The 18,070-nt window shown below is 37.7% G+C and overlaps 1 protein-coding gene across 2 annotated transcripts in view; it reads right to left on the bottom strand.

Annotated features, from left to right (window-relative positions):
• Positions 1–18,070, bottom strand: part of FGF14 (fibroblast growth factor 14) — a 609,423-nt gene that overhangs the window by 111,463 nt on the left and 479,890 nt on the right. For both annotated transcript variants that reach the window (XM_059143847.1, XM_059143848.1), the window contains exon 3: positions 13,610–13,713. In XM_059143847.1, the coding sequence (XP_058999830.1) occupies positions 13,610–13,713 (104 nt within the window). The remainder of the gene's footprint in view (positions 1–13,609; positions 13,714–18,070) is intronic.

The following is an 18,070-nucleotide window of genomic DNA, read 5'->3' as shown; positions in this document are numbered from 1 at the left end:
TTTGCATCTTTGCATTGTGAGCGTCTAAGGTCCCTTTTAATAAAAACCATTGTTTCTTATATCACAACAAATAGGCAACTCACAAGATAATGTACCTTCATGCCATAATTTTACTCTTTATTACCTACAAGCGAAAAAGATATTGATCTTTTTCAAAGCTGTGTCTGAGGTACAGCCCAGGAAACCAAACTCCTGAACCATAACAGAATATTGCTTACCATAGAAAATCATTTGCAATGACAAGGATCGCATGCACTGAGTCTAAGGTTTAGATAGTAGAAACGGAGTTATAAAAAGCTCGTCGTTGAAAGATGAGTTAAGTTTACATTAATGGGGAGTCGTTGACAATCAATGCTTGTCCTTACATCCTGGTGAGGGGCACTCACAGTTAATTCATTAAGTAACATAAGCAAATCTACTCTCGTAACATAAATCAATATTCATCATTTGTCAGTTTAGTGCTTTTAGGTACTAGTTGTTCCAGCTTAAATGTAAGGTAGAATGTTTCCTGCTTACCCACATAACCATTTCTGCTAAACAGTGGCCTAGATCTGGTATTAATGACCAAATAAAATATTTCCACCTTGTTAGAGATGTCCAATTCCAAAAATATCTTGTTCCCATTCAGTCTCTGGCTCTACTGGGACAGCAAATAGCAACCAATTATGATGCTTTTGCAGGGGCTGGGACATGCCTATTAAAAGTGACTTATCTCTCTTCATTTCATATAGTCATAAGACCTTAAAACCAGTATCTAACTCCAAATGAAACTCTTAAGAGATCTGCTATGTCCTTGCTCAGAGTGCATTATGTACCTTTCCATAAGCCAGCCTTCCAAACCGAATATATTACTGTAAGACAAACAGCCAACATTCAGTGAAACCAGAAGTAGCTCAGAACACAAAACACCCTTCCAGGGTCTAAAGAAATCATTCAAAGTGAAAACGCTCTGTGCAGGGAACTCACATCTACAGAAACTAAGTTCCATGAGGTCAGGTATTGGGTCTGTCGTTTTCACCATATTTCTCTTGGTTCCGGAATGTGCCGCATCAACATTGGTTGACAGGTAATATTAGGATGGAAATGTTTTCAGTCAAATAACTAGTCATCCTTCTTTTGATAACACTATAAACTTTAAACTAGTGGAAACAAGAACCAAAATGCATGAACGTACGGGAAGGGAAAAAAACAAGATAAAAACAGAGAGGGAGGCAAGCCATAAGAGACTCTTAACTCTAGGAAACAAACTGAGGGTTGCTGGAGGGAAGGGGAGTGGGGATGGCTCAGCTGGGTGACGGGCATTAAGGAGGGCACATGATATAATGAGCACTGGGTGTTACACACAACTAATAAATCACTAAATTTGACCCCTAAGACTAATAATACAGTATATGTTAACTACATTGAATTTAAGTAAAAAATTAAAAAAAATTAAGTTCCCCCCTCAAATTTTAAAATATATGAAACTAGTGGAAACAAATGGAGAACATAAAGAAGAAGTAACAAGGAAAATTATCACCAAAGGAATGATTTTGTCAATTGTTACTACATAACACGTGAAGAACAGCAAGTTTGGTTTTTCAAAAAAAAAAAGAAAGAAAGAAAGAAAGAAAGAAAGAAAGAAAGAAAGAAAGAAAGAAAGAAAGAAAAAATAGTTTTTGTTCTTTCTCTGGAAAAAAAGAAAAAGTAGGATATTTTTTCATATTGCTATGAATTATTTCATAAATTATTTTTCTTTTGGGCCACCTAGGTGGCTCAGTCGGTTTAGCATCTGGCTTCAGTTCAGGTCATGATCTCAGGGTACCAGGATTGAGCCCCTGGAGGGGCTGCTTCTCCCTTTCCCTCTGCCACCCCCAACTTGTGCTCTCTCCCTCTCAAATAAATAAATAAAAATCTTTTAAAAAATAAATAAATTATTTTTCTTTTTATTCCCGAGTGGCTAAAAAATGAGGTGTAAACTGCATCGAAGAAACAGAAATTCCTATGCAGAGAGCCCACCATGAACTTGTGGCTCAGGACTTCTCAGAGTCCCCAGCACATAGGAAGAGCCAGAAGTAGGAAGAAGAATCCTCAGAAAGTAAAATAATCAGAGAGAAAACCCATCAACTCAGATTGGGTGGATGGTGTGTAACAATTTCAACCATGAGCCTCCCGCATATGCGGACAATTTTTAAAGAAGCAGAATTTTGCCCTCAAGTTTAGTAGCTATTAACTGTTGTTTTACTGTTGCAGCTGATTTGCTAGTCACTATAGGGTATATGGGCTTTGGGATTTATATAGGGTTTTTTTTAAAAAAATTTTTTATGATGTAGAAAATGAAAAGAAAGAGATAGTTCATTCTCAAACATTGTCAATCATCTTAAATAGATAGTGTTTATCATTTTTGAGGTAGTCTTTAAAACGCCTTGTATGCAAATATTTCTTTCATTATTCACCTATCTTTCATATGCCCTTTATGAATATGGGATTTTTAAAAAATTAAAACACTTTAATCAAACCTAAACTTTGTTACTTTTTACATGGGTATTTCATGGGTTTTGCCCTGGAGAAAAATCAGGATAAAATGGCAAACTTCAATGTTATTTTTTTCTTTCACACTAAAAGAAATAAAAAACCAAAGTACTTGATGTCATTTCATGAACATACAGAAATAATAAAATCCTTTCTCTAATTATCATTATTCATGTGCTTGCTTGAAAATGTTCGAGTAAGTAGTAGCAACATTTACCAGAAATTGGGTTTTATTTCTTTGCTCTGAGCTCCTCTCATAAGGTGAAGACATTACCACTCACTTCATTAATGCAAATATAACCATGTTAGAATGCAGACATTGCATCTCCAAGTTCTGTCTCTGTGGGTTTATCATGCTCTTTCAGGAAAGGAATGTGTAAATAGTGCTTTTCTGCAATTCTAACTTGAGAAATAAACAGACTCCTATATTCTTTGCTGATGCTTAATGTTTTCCAGTGGGGAAAAAGATAAGTGTCATGCATAATAAATATCATGAACAGGAGGGCACTTGAAGAATAAATTAATAAAATTTGCTGGTGACATTTATTCTACCTTAACCACAATCAATCAAGAACTACAGATTGAAGACCTCCTACATATATCCATCACTATTGAAAGAGTGATAGGAAATGTACAATCAAGGAATCATAGATTCTGAGGAAAGACAGGAGCCTTAGAATTTGTTTAATCAAGATGTATGTCCTACCCATTGGATGCTCAGGGGGTTTTGTTGTTTTTAAATCAGAAATTTTTCAGTTGTCTTTGAAGCCCCAGCAAACACAGTACATTAGCTGTCAGTGGAAGGCAGACAAGAATTCTTCTTGAATGAGTGAATAAATAAAACTCATGATGGTACACATCCCCACCAAATCCTGGACTCTTCAACCTACATTTAAGCACTGAGTAATTATATTGAATAGAAGTAGTCTTCCATATATTTCTGGCAGACCCTTTGGTTATTAGACATATGTTTTTGATTTCCGTGAGGTAAGTATTGCAGGGTTTGTGTCGTTAAGAACTCTGTATAGTGATGGACACATACGGGATCAACATACTCTCTATACAGGACTTGGAAAAGTTGCTCTAAGGTGGACCAAGCACAGTTCACCTAGAAAAGAGAAGGAAGTCTACTTTATTTCAGAAACGAGGCCTGTATAGAAAGACCTTGCTTAGAAGAAAACAAAATTCCCTCAAGAAAATAGAAAGTTAGGAAAAACAATTTATTAAATAAAGTCTTTGTTTCATTAATATTGTTTTAAAATCTAGGAAGTGTTCATTTCTGAAACAACCCAGCCTCGTCATCCTTAGAAATCTGCTCTGACACAATGCCCTTGGCCTGAAGTGGACCTTCAATTCAGCAGGTGCCCTGTGGTGTCCAGGCCAACTGTCTCAGGCTGACTTCTCCCCTGAGCTTTATATGATGGAGACCACTTCTCCTTTTCAAGACTATGCTATGGTTTGAAATCCAGTGTCTTGATTCTGTTTCTGTTTTCTCAAGTTTCAGCAAAACTCCTGTCTTTCCACACATCATCTCGATGCTCAAGGACACATTTCTTGTCCCATTCCCAGACTGAACAGAGCAATCACAGACAAGGCTTTTTTTCTATGTTTGCTCATAGGCCAGCTCACCTGGTCAACAGCGAAGGTGAACACTACTTATGGCCAGGTCATTCTGCTTACTGCAAGGGCCCGAACTGGACTGTGAATTTGTAAACATCACCATCATCATCATCATCATCATCATCATAAACAACATGATGTTTATATAACATCCTATAAATAAATATAAAATCATGTGATCTCAGTGTCTTGGTTCCCGAGAGAGTGATGTTGACCCATGTTTACCAAAGTGTGCTCCTTCAGACACCTGCACTAGAAATGCCTGGGATGTATATTCAGAATTCTGATACTTGAGATATATTAGATTCGCTGAATTGGAATCTTTCAGGCTAATGTTCTGGGATCTGATTATTTACACTGTTATCTGAATATGTCTTAAGTACGCTGAGGATTGTGAACCACCATGAGAATATGTAAAGACCTGATAGTCCCCTCCCCCATTATCAGCATCATTTCTATACAAGTTATGAATTTAACTCACTAGTCCTCTGCTTTGCTATTCAGTGTTCCAAACGGCCTCTACTTATTCTGTATACTTAGGAACTAAGTAAAATATCTGAGAACACTTTCTCAAGAAGTCATGTTATTTTATAAAGTTCTTTCTAATATCTGACTTCATTTATGCTGATATCATTCACCCCATTTCTTCATCGTTTGTCTTACAGTCAGGAAGAAAAGGAAAACATCTCTCACAGACAATGTTTTTGTCTATCTGCACATCATTCTTAAGACAGCCCTTAGCCATGGTTCTCTTGGGGGAAAGAAGCTTTGTCATCATACAGTAGTGATCCAGTGGGATTATAACCCATCTGCATCTTCTGTGGGCAAAGTGAACATGTCTCAAACTCAATGCAGCAGACTCCTCACCCAAACCCCTTCATCCTTCTGGGTTTTGTTTTCTCTATGAGAAGGACCCCAGACCACCAGGTTCTCTGAGTCAGTTCCCCCACAGCGAGCCCTGACTCTGTCACCATCATACCCAGACCACCATGGACTTCTTTCCACATCTCCTCAGAAATGCTTCAAATATCTCTCATCCTTTCCAGTCCCAGGTTGCCAACACCACTGTCTCCGGGTCCAGAGACAAAACTGATGTGCGCAATATTTTCCTTTATAAAATTCAGGAGAAGTGATTCTACAGTCACAGTGCTTAAACTGTAGACTGTAGAGTGCATGTCCCACCAGATCACAGAGAGTGCATGTGTGCTGTCCAAACAAAACAAAGGTTTCTAATTTGCAAGTCGTCTTTAGGTTTCTCTTTCTTTTTCCTCCCATTTCCCCCACTTCCCTGGACCCGGTGACCATGGTTCAAGTCTCTGTTTCTAACTATTTGATTCGTTTAGATTCCACAGGTTTTCTCTTTAGGTGTCTGACTTATTTTACTCACTCTACTGTCCTCTAGGTCCATCTATGATGTTGCAAATGAAAGGATCTTCTTTCCTAGGGCTGAATATCATCTTGTTATATATACTCAGCATCCCTTACCAACCAGCCCTCAGTGGTCAGACTCCCATTAGTTTCTTTCCACTAATCCTCATCGTCACACATAGAATCCTTTGGAAGCCAAATTATGGCCATACTGTTCCCTTGCTGAAAGAATAACATTAACCAAGCACAGCCAGCATTCTGGAAAGGAGGCAAGAGGAAGGGGAAATGGGAGAATGTGGCCATGGGCCTGGAGCAGAGAAGGCATTTTTGGATGCAGTTGGAAAGCCCAGTCTGGGCTTCAAGAGGGAGGGTCTTGTTTTTTCCACCCCAGAGTGGAAGTCTGGAACCAGGAGTCAGCTGTTGGTGGGGCGGGGAGTGATGGCGGGTGGTTCCCAGGAAGGTGACGGCGTGAAGAGAAGACATGGCCCTCTCTCTCCGTTCTTTGTGACACATCTTTGTTTCCTTCCCTTTGTTGTCTGCTCCTCCCATCCTCTCTTCTTTCTTCTCTTTTCTCTTTCCCTAACACTGCCTAGTGCATTGCCCTGCTGTTGACTTGTGATCTCCTTTCCATCTTCTTTTTTCCCCTCTTCTCCGTCTGAAGCTTTAGTATTGTCTCCTTGTCAACCTCAGTTCCTGCCTTTGTACTCTATAAAATGCAATTGGAACTTGCATAGACTAAAAGTACATTTACCTCTTTTTATTGCCTACTTTCAACCCAACATGGGATGTTTCACATTTTTCTTTTCCCAAAAGACTACTTAAAATTAGTTACATGTAGTCCAACATTTGCATTTGTTTCTCAATTGTTTTTTCTTTCTGGCAAGTGACCCTAAGCAGGATGACAGCATCCTTGCCTTTGTCATACGCAATTATATTCCGTGCATCAGTGTTCAGCATCGTGGGGATTACATGAATACTGGAGGGAAATTAACTGAAGGGCCATACTTGCTTTCTTATTACTATAAATTATCTTAGCCAAAATACTAAGAAAGGATAATAGCCATTTTCAAATTGGGCAATATATCCAACTGAGTCATAACGTGGGAGAAACCATAGGGAAACTTAATGAAAAAAGAAATATTTTTAAGCATGGCAAATAAAGCTTTAAAATATGTGTAAACTTAAAAAGTGTTATTTAACATTTCATAAAAAGAAATAAAGAAAAACTCTGACCAAAAGTATAATCATGTGAATAAGTGTGTATATAATTTAAGCACAATACATGATTCCAATGAAACACACAAAAATATATATACACAAATTATATATATGTATATATAGTCTCAAATGTGTTAGATATTGTTTGTTCAGAATAACTTGCATATAGAGTCATAGACTATTAGAAAAAGAGACATTAATAATAATCTCTGATTTAATATCCTTCTGGAAACAAAGAAATTGCGACCTGAGGACTAAAGGATGAAAGGTAGAAAAGTTTCCATTCTGAAAGGGGCACCTTGGGTAACCAGATGAGCTTAGAATACTGCCTGGTTATAGTTTCACCACCCTGCTTCTCGTGGGCAGAGTATGAAAGGCTAGTTCCCAGGTGAAAAAGGTCTTCAGATGCTACTGAAGCCCTTGGTTTAACATCAGATGTTACTGATGGTGAGTGGTGGTCTCTGTGGCTCAAGTGACTTCATTAACCCTATGCACTACCCCAATCTAAAGGGAAAAAAAAAAGCCAAGAAGCATGGACAGAGTATCTTAGCAGCACTCAATGATATACAATGGGCAGTTTCCTGAGAATGGATGTCCATACTTGATATTCAGAGATAGGACAGGTATCAGGAGTGGCCAAAAGACTCACATAACACTCCATGAGCACAGGCATATGGTTGAATGATTGTGTGTACCTTTGTATGAGTAACTCTCAGGGGAGAAAAGAAAATTTTGAGAGAAATCAGGCACCACACTGTGAAAAAACAAATCAGTTCCATTTCTGAGCCCCAAACTTGAGCAATGATCGAGGAACAATGTCGAGAAGAAAATAGCATCCCATTTTATGAGGGCCATTGACTCAGCAGGAAGACGTATGATTGGTGGTAAAGGAGGTAGGGGCTCCGAGGCTTTCCTGTATGGGAAGCCCTGGGAAGTTGAAGGAACACAAATCAAGACACGTAAGAGATGCTTGCAGGCATAGAAGTGGGAAGGCAGACCCAACTGTGTGGTGAGAGGAGGCTCATAAAAATATTTCTGAAAGATGTGAGTAAAATATTGGAAAACTATCTCATGTAGAGTAGATAAGATTTTGAGGTCCTTGAACATGCTTTTTCCAAAACATACAGAATTTCCTTATTTCCCTGAATTTAAGACTGTTTCGTCCTTCTCCTCGCTCCATGTTCATTATGAATTGATAGTTGGGTTGCTGCATTGTGTGAGGCGAACGTGATAACCACTACACTACGGAAACTGCATTGTGAAGAAGCTAAGTTGAAGTCTACACGAATGTGGAGCAGTTCTGTGCATTGTGAAGAAGTGCACAGAACTGCTCCACATTCGTGTAGACTTCAACTTAGGGGCAGAGGAAGTGAAGAAGACCAAGAATTTTATTTTACTTAGTGTTGAGTTCTGTGCCTAGGTGGTCTACCTACCAGCCCCACTCTTACTTCATTGGTCTAAAGTTACCATCCTCTCCCCGGGTAGTCATTGCGATAATGCTTGCTGTGTTGTTGTTGATTGTTGTGCTGTGGCCTTTTGACTCACCCACCATGGGCAGATAGGGGCAATAGAGGAATCCTTATTAAACTACACATTCCTGGGGGTCCTACTAGATCTACTGAATTGAAATATCTGGAGTCTGATCCAAAATATCTGCCTTCACCACCCTTTCCAGGTGATTCTAATGAGCCCAAATGTTTACAAAATACAGTAGCTGCGTACTTCTATGATTCATTTAAAAACCTACATGAAAAAGGATTGTCTTCCTCTCTACTTGTATCACTTGGTTAAGAAACTCAGACGAAATACTAATACGTGGAGAACACCAGGGCTGACTATCTCCCCGGATGCCTGCATGGGGGTAACAGAAACATTTACAGCACTATCTGGAATAAAACATTCTCATAAATGTCAGTCTGAGGTAAGATAGCAATAACGAATCTTTATACATCTTGTGTGTGTCAATTATCTCATCATTCAAAAAAAAAACCAATCAGACTAAAATCGGATGTTTCAATCCCAAAATTAACTTAAGGCATCCAGGGACACTTTTTAATGTTACAGATGAGAAATGTGAGAGGCAGGGACTGGAGCTTGACAACAACACAGGTGTTGGTTGGATCCAGGATCCAGATGTTCCACGCAAGCCCAAGGCTCTACCCACCATCAATCTATTTTCTTTCCTTCCCTGACCCTTTTTCTTTGCTCCTATCAGAAACACATTCCAACGTCAACTCTTCTTTTTGTCTGCCCAAGTGATGAATCCTCTTTTCCCTTCATCCTAAGTTTTTTCCAGTATCCAGAATTTACAACCCACATCTCTCTATGGAGGACTTTCTTAGTCTTTCAAAGTCACAGGTTGTTTGGGGGGGTGGGGAGACTGTTTCTCAAGCACTGTAGATAGTTTTTAGTTGGTCAGAATACATTTTCCCCCAACATCATATTGAACATATCTTTAGCATAAACATTTCCTTGTTAGTTTCTGTTCTACAACCTTGCAGCTTGTGCTTTACCTTTGAGCAAACTGTTTATAGCTGACATTAAATCTCTTGAGATTCTTCTTCAAAGAATATATTAGAATTATTATGACCACAAAAGAAATGACTGTTGTCATATCAAATGAAAGATTCCATGGGGAACATGTGCCTTCAGCATCAGAAATGTGGTTATTTACATTTCAGACAAGATACACTTTTTTGTCCCCCTCTCCACCAAGGTGAAATTATCTACAAATGGAATATCTTTATTTGGATGACAGGGGCTTACAAGAGTTACTTCCAATGCAAATAGAGAAATATGCACCTTGAGTCAAAACACTGATGTGTTTTTCATTCAACAGAATTCATTTTGAATGATCTGAGTGTTTTATTGCCTACCTCCTAGGATCCTCAATAATTGGTCCCATATTAGGTGCTAGTTTACACTAGGCAAACATTCAATGATCTTTTTAGAGTAGGCATTAGCTTAAAACCATGGAAAGAGCCTATATATCCATCAACAAATGAATGGATAAAGAAGATGTGGTATATATATACAATGGAATACTATGCAGCCATCAAAAGAAATGAAATCTTGCTATTTGCAATGATGTGGATGGAACTAAAGGGTATTATGCTGAGCAAAATAAGCAATCAGAGAAAGACAATTATCATATGATTTCTCTGATATGAGGAATTTGAGAGACAAAGTAGGGGTTTGAGGGGTACAGAAGGAAAAAATGAAACAAGATGGGATTGGGAGGGAGTCTAACTAACAAGACTCCTAATCTCGCAAAACAAACTGAGGGTTGCTGTGGTGGGGAGATGGTAGGGAGAGGGTGATTGGGTTATGGACTTTGGGGAGGTGACATGGTGTGTAAACCTGGTGATTCACAGACCTGTACCCCTGGGGCTAATAATACATTATATGTTAAGAAAAAAAAGTTAAAAATATAAAAGAAAAAAAAGTTGGCATTAGCTTAAAACAGATTCCTTCATTTATGGGACTCTAGTCTTTATTCTTTTTTTCTTTAAACATAAGGATGATTGAAGTTTTCCTTTTAAAACACCTACTTATTTCAAAACTCCTTGGTTGGGTTAACTATGTTTGGCATGGGTTTTTTTTTTTTTTTTTTCCATCTGGTTTCCAAAGTTTATTAAAAATCAAAGAATAGAAAAACTTTACATAAAAATATGTCAATTTTAGCTTCCACATTGTTGTCCACACACACACAAAAAATCAAAACATGATACCGTTTTGTTCACCGTGTAGCGCGCGACCACAGGTGGCCAGGCCAATTCATCCGGCTCGCCACAACAGGGTGGAACGTGGCGCCTGTGTCTGTGAATCGAGCTTTAAAATGCACTCCTGCGGGACCCGCGGCCCGCAGGGGTTCCTTAATGTAGGGGGACAGTCAATATTGCTAATGTGTGGAGATTAGTACAGGCCTAGGGCATGGGTTTTTAAATTTAAATTTCAAATGGTTTTTTTTTTTTTTAATGTTATATGTAGCGAATTCTCAGAGTCTTAAACACTCAGTGTATAACATCAAACTTTTCCCAGATGTAATTTTCTATGATTTTTATTAATTTGAGAATCTCCAAAGGGAACATCATATTTTAAATTATACCTCTCAATAACTGAAATGAAGTTTTTTCCCTAGGTAACAATTCCCTGAAGGTTTTCATTACATCATCATGTGTTTATAACTTCTTGTTAGACTAGGTGTCAGACCATATGATGAAAAATGTCTGGCACATGGAAACACTATAGTGAAACAGTAAGCTAATGAGTCAGACTAATAATATTCAAATCCTGCCTTCTCTGTTTACTACCTGGCAGACTGCACAGATTTTTAAACTCTTTCTGTATCAGTATGACTGTTTTACTATTGTTGTTGCTTTATTAAGAAGATTTTTTTTTTACATTTTATTTATTTGAAAGAGAGAGAATGAGAGAAGAGAGAACATGACCAAGGTGAGGGGCAGAAGAAGAAGCAGACTCCCTCCTAAGCAGGGAGTCTGATGCAGGGCTTGACCCCAGGACTCTATCCTGGGACTTGATCTTGGGACGCTGGGATCATGATCTGAGCGGAAGATAGATGCTCAATTGACTGAGTCACCCAGGCGCCCCCGTATGATCATTTTAATAGTATTTGCTTAATAGAATTAGATGAGGTAAGATGGTACCATGCTTGGAACAGAGTTGGACAGAGTGTACCATATAAATACTAGCCATTGTTATTATTTTTGTTATTAGATAAATAGGCCTATATTATTATATAGTATAGTAATCATTCTATTATTTCATGCTATATTGTTATCCAAGTAAGCACTTGCTAATTATGAAATGATTGACTATGGAAATACATTCTTTTTACTGAACTATTTGAAGTTCACATTTCATTACATTGAAATAAATAGAGCACTTATGGAGTATAAGTAAAGATTGGAAATTGCATATGGTTTGCATCTAAGTCCTTTTCCTATGAGATGGCTAAGGATTGTAAGGGCCTGGGCTAGGCAGTGGGGACCTCTGAGGGTAGGGGATGAGCAAATAGAGTGGCTTTTACTAGATTCCAGATTCAAAGCAAAGAGGTAAGATGAGAAGAGAAAAAAAGCCAACATCTGTAAGTCAGGGAATCTAGCCACCAACACAAAGCACAGATGCCAAGGAACTGGAGAACCAGGGGGGCAATAGTAGAGAATGATGGGTCAGTGACAAGCCTGAAGTCACTGAGACAAATCACCGCCAGCTAAGCTTATGAGACCTCATGCCCGGGAAGGAGGTTGCATAGACCAGGCATTGGTGCCTTCCGCACTTCTATTCCTGCCACTCTGCTTTGACTGCACCAAACATAACCTGTGCTTGTCTTTTCAGCAAAGACACATGCTCAAGATGATTTCCCTACCTTAAGAAAAAGTGGTATACATGTGCAACCTCATCCCAAAAAACAGAAAGCACCTCCCTCCATAGCAAAAAGATAAAATAAACATTCACGTGTCCCCTGATAGCTACACATGTGTCAGAGTACAGCAAACAATGTGATAAAATCTTCAACAGAACCTGAGAACTAGAGGCTACGGCAGATGCTGCAGCTAATAACTTTCAAGCATCTCAAAGATTACCTGAGGGAAAAGAAACAAACAAAAATAACAGAACAAATGTCAGATCCATAAAATTGACTTGTATCTGAAAGAAGGCATCTCCCGAAAGTGATCTTTATCTGAATCATATTTTTCCTAAAGTGGGGGCAGGGACAAGGAATTCTAACTAGATCTTGCTCTTGGTATGTTGAATATTCATCTTGTGAAACAGAACACAATTTGCATAATGTGGGGCCCAGGTCTGTGTGCAGGAACACCCTTCAGGGAACTAGATGAAGCTTCCAGAATAATAAGAACATTTTCCAGTTCACCTCAGAGGGAATCCACAGCTCAGACTTCATTTTTTTTGACAGGATTTCCCAGATTTGCTCAAGAAAATGCCCCAGAGAATGTTTCTGCTTAAGTTGTGTGTGTGTGTGTGTAATGTCTGTATATATGTCTACACGTAGTTTTTTGTTGCTAATATTTACCAACAACAGAGTTTTAAATAATTTACATGAAGATGAAATGCAAACCCAAATAAAAGCATTTTTCTTTGAGGCACCATGAATTTAACCTGTCAATTTCTGCTCAAAGGATAGTGAAAATAAATACTTTCATCTAGGTCTCTATTGCTTGGTTCTGTGGCAGAAATTCATTCTAAGTACACTATAATATGTGGATACAGCACATCTGAATGTGAATCATTTGTAAATAGTAAATATCCCAGAAATAGTAAATATTCCAGAAGAAGTCATATGGCTAAAAAAGGTGCTCAACTTCTTGCATACATTATTACAAACCAGAAAGACTTGCTTAGATTTAAATGCAATATGCATTTTATATTAGAAGTAGTTCCCCAGTAAAACACAAACACAACCTGAATTCCTAGTTTTAAAAGAACTACTCTCTTTAAATTTTCCTTTTTAGAATTTGCACAAATTTTGTTTCTATTTACAAAATAATCTTTTACAAGAAACTCTCCAAGACAAGTACATTTCTAAAGAGAAATAAAAAAGATTATATTAATATCACCTCTTTCAAAATCACTCAATTTTCCAAACTAGTTCCAAACTAGTTCATTTTTTTAAAAAATGTGCAAATGCACAACTTTAACAGGTAATAATACTCTTCTGCTTGATATACTGATATTCTCAAACATTGATGAATAATGAATCAACAGCCCCTATGGCATTGTATAGAGATCACACATTAAAGCAAAAGTGGCAGAATCAACAGACACAGATCCTTTTCATTTCTGTTGCTGCTGCTACTGTTATTTTGCAAGCTATTGAATGAATGGCCAATATCTTTGGCATGTTACTTACTGATGGGTAGAGGTAACCTTCTCCATTCATGGCTATATACAACCCTGTCTTCACTCCCTGGATGGCAACAACGCGCAGTCCCACTGGTATGAGGTTGAACAGTGCTGTGAAGATAAACAACCTGTCACAAAAGGGCTGGGAGAAACAAAGCCTTGCCAACACTTTTCCCTCCCTCATTTCTTTTATTTTAAAACAACAACAACAATGATAATCTTTGTTACAACCTTCTGAGAAGTTCCAATTAACTAACTTTTATTTCTCTTTATGACTAAGATGTTTCTGCAATGGATAAATCTAACACTTGAGCTTCAATTTGTATACCTTAATGGTCGGCCTATAGCATTCCAAAGAACTGACAGAGTAATAAACAGAGTCAACTCTGTAATCCCGATTCTAGGATCACAGTGTCTGACCTCATTTGATACCAAAAGAGATCAGTTATGAAGATTCTCCAAGAGTGGAATTTTAAAAGTCAAAGTTGAATGCTTATTCTGGTCTTTCATGCAGAAGGTGTGCTTTATCACTGCAATGTAGGGCAGGTCACAAGTTAAAAAGGCAATTCCAAAACAGAATTATTACTCTTGCTGAACAAATTTGAGATGCCAGCAGAGCCCAGAAAAGACGTGCGCTGCCAATGTACTCAATTTAGAAAGAATTAACTGTACTGAACGGCATGCACATTTTAGAGAGACATTTCCTTTACTAATATCTTATAAAGCTTTGAGTGATAACTAAAATAAAAGAGGGAAAAGTGTTCAATTTTACCCACCCAAGATAAAAACTCATTTATAGTTCCATGTTTCGTTTCTTCCCTTATTGTCAAGGAAAGTATTTATATATATATATATTTTTACATAGTACGGAGAGCAATGTTATCATTAATTTCTTATAAAGTCTTAACATTCCTTTAACACATTTCCATGCCAGGGTTATATGTTAACTCTTCAGTAGGTGTTCTAGCAACTTTCTTAGTAATAACTGCTCGATGGTTTGGGCAACTTTATAGTAGATATGCTTATAAGAGTAGTTAATTATCCACAGTGTGGTTATCTGCTCCCATGGTCTTAACTGAAGACTAATTCCAAGCAATGGACCAGGCCTGAACAGGCAACGACAGCACTGAGATGCTGAATTGAACAAGTAAACAAAACACCTATTTTAGGTTCTCAACTGTTTTCCACAAAGACAGATCATTGGGAAAACTGGGCCACATTGACTTCAATCTATGAGTCTGCTCAGTACATAATTAAAAATGGACTTTATAAATTAATTTTTATTTAATTAAATAAAATTATGCATTGTCAGGCTGGGGGGGAAATTATACCCTCTCCTTCAATTATTGCATGTTAATGATCCCAAGATCTCAAGATGTCTGTGATGAAAGGAACATGGCAAGCCATGGCCATAGATAATTACACCTACAGGAATACTCAGAGGAGTGTATATGGTTCAGTGGATATTAGCTTTCATGATGCAAACTGATATTGAGCCATCTTCCATGGGATTCTAGGGGCTTATGTTATAGAAGAATGAGGTTTATGCTTGTTCACTTCTATTTGTAAAACAGTAAACAGGAGTGGGAATCATTGAGCAGTTATGAGGTACTTGTGTCACTGTAATTCAATATTCCTTCTTCTTGGGAGAGGCCCCTGGCCAATTCCCTTCTTGGCCAGAACTCCTAGACTGCCCCATCTTCCTTATTTTGAAAGGATGGGCACCATAGAACAATTTCTGATTGATACACAAAAGTTTTAGAGAAAAAAAATCACAATTACACGACTGTCCTTGAAAACCATTCTAACTTAACCATTCAAACTTAATTATTCTCATCTTTATATACTCTTAATAGTACTTATAGGTGCCATATATTTGATATAAGCCAGATGTTATAATTCTTGAAAGTAAGAATATATGAAGTAACCAAAATAATGTGGTATAGGAAAGAGAAAAATTATAGATGATAGTCTAAAATGATCATATAAAAAAATAGATTTTCCTTAGGAATTTGGTTGGGACCTGAATTATAAAATGTCAGTTATTATCATTTACAGAATGATAATACAAAGTGAACCCATATAACTACTTCCTGTGGAAACCTGTTCAGAGCTGACCATAAAGAATTCATGATGTTAATTAAAACATTAATTGAGGCATCATTTTATTTTTCTATTCCTTTTGTATTTTATGTAATTATAAAGCCATGTCACAAAGTCTAGGGAAGTCAGAACAATAAAACGTTCATGATACTTTGTTCGTTCCGTGGGACATTCTAGTTTTCCACATAATAGTGATTTTCAATCCCGGCTATACTTTAAAACTAGCTGTATTCATAAGAGAGGACAACCCTGCCCAACTGCGGACTAATTAAATTAAATAAAAATCTCTGGAAGAGAGGTTGGGGTTTAGGGCATAAAGAGTTTTTTTTTTTTTTTAACTTTTTAAAAAAAGTTCCTCAAATGACCCTAAAGGACAGCCAGAGTGAAAATAACCATCCCAAGCCCTGTGGGTTGGTGATCACTGTGAGTGATGGGCAATTTTTACACATCAAATTATCAGGTAAGAATTTCTAAGGGGAGAGATCTTGGTGCATGTGAGGTTTTAATATTGCTATAGTTACTGGCATATTGATATTTCTATAGTCATATTCCACGTAGAGCATTTATTAAGTCTGGTAATGGGAATGATTAAATTTAAGAGTGCAGGAAAACCTCGTGGCACCCCAAAACAACTGGGGGGAAAGAAAATCACCTCTTAATCAAATGCCATAGTTCGTGGTAATGCTAACTTTAGCAGATAGATGGGAAGCTGTATGGGTTTTAAACAGATACACCCCTGAAAATGAATCTGCTGATGAAGTAATCTGGGGGCTCATTTCTTTCTGTGAAAGATCTTTCTAGGGCACATGGAAGCTAATAAGAAGTGATCAAGTTGCTACAGTATCTTCTCTATTTGGACCAATCGTCCATCATCAACCGTCGTCTTACCATTTTTCCTCCCAGAAATTTCTAGATCTCAGGCTGGAAAACCCAGGGAGGACTTTAGTGCTAGGCTCACCTGCCTGCTGGCCTGTCTCTCTCTTCTCAAATCATCTGAAAATTTTGGCAAAGGGCAGCTTCGTAGGGTGGTTCTGACTTTACCTAGTTCTTAATAAGCTCATGTTTAGCTGTGGGAAATGAGTCCAACTCAAATCACGAAGATTTGAAGGTTCAATCCTCAGTTTTGGTGTTTGTAACCTCTACTATGGCATCATGGTGACTCTTAGGGCATTTCTCTCTCTCTCTCTCTCTCTCTTTTTTTTTTCCTACTTATAGATGACTAATTCTTATTTTGTATTCAAAGAATTATCAAAAATCTAAAACACATGCGTGAATTACTACATCACACCCTAATGCAAACCAAAGGGCAATGTCCCCATGAGGACCTGGCTGCCAGCATCTTTATTGCTCCCCCCACTTTTTACAGAATATTGTTCACAGTTTATGGTTTTCTCAAGACTCATAAGACTGCTGTAATGAACCAGAGAAAAGGAAATGATCTTAAATCCCACCTAAAAAAAAGCTGTGTTTTTCAATTGCAAAGGTGATGGTACCCAAAAGTAGAGTTAATTAGTAACTCCTGTGGCTTTTTATAAAGCTGTTGTATTCCTGCCATGTTTTATTAAATTTTAGGGTCATGCAATGTTTATAGCCTTTTGAGAAGTGAATCTTTACCTCACCTTGTTTTGCTCTCTTTGCTATGTCTTTGCAAATGTTGAAATGGTAATAAAACTAACCTAATGAGCTAAATGTGCACAGAAAGTGCAGTGTAACTTGTAAGAAAAGCAGCTGCGGCCCATAGTGGCCCTTGAGTGCGAGCACTACCATTTGGTTCTGGTTTGCTTGGACCCGGGAGCTGCTGCTCCCGCTTCATTCTTCACCAGCATTTAAGGGGGATGAGAGAGGATTCCAAGTGTTGCTCCAAGATTTCTGTTCCTTCTAATATGGTTACATAGCAGGAGAAAAGAAGCCTTATGCATTTAGAGAACATAAGATTGTATCTCTTTCAGGGTCTCAGCTGTCCAGTGTAGTATTGAATATGGTTCATATAACCAGATACAATTACGTGTGTGTGCATATGATGTCTACATCCGCACATTCACAGTTTAGAAAATACTGTGCTGCTGATCAAGTTCTGAAGCAATATGCTGTAGAAGACAGCATCTACCTAACACTTCTTAATTCAGTATTGATTTCTATCATTTAAAACAACCAACTTGTTTGGCATTAAAAAAAAAAAAACAAAACAAAGAAGAAGGTAGAAAAGAAATGCATAAAATCTTTGAAAGAAATTATTTTTCTGAGAAGTCCAACTAAACAGCATTTTATATAGCTATGGTTTATTTCCTTTCTTGAAAACTTTGTCATAAGGGATGGCCTCAACCTCTAGGTCAGAATTTCCTAATTCTTGCAGGTATCAGAGTTA

The sequence above is a fragment of the Mustela lutreola genome, chromosome 13 (genome assembly GCF_030435805.1).
Source record: "Mustela lutreola isolate mMusLut2 chromosome 13, mMusLut2.pri, whole genome shotgun sequence".
Taxonomy (NCBI): Eukaryota; Metazoa; Chordata; class Mammalia; order Carnivora; family Mustelidae; genus Mustela; species Mustela lutreola.
The sequence above is the reverse complement of the archived record's forward strand: the minus strand, read 5'-3'. Positions and strand labels throughout refer to the sequence as shown.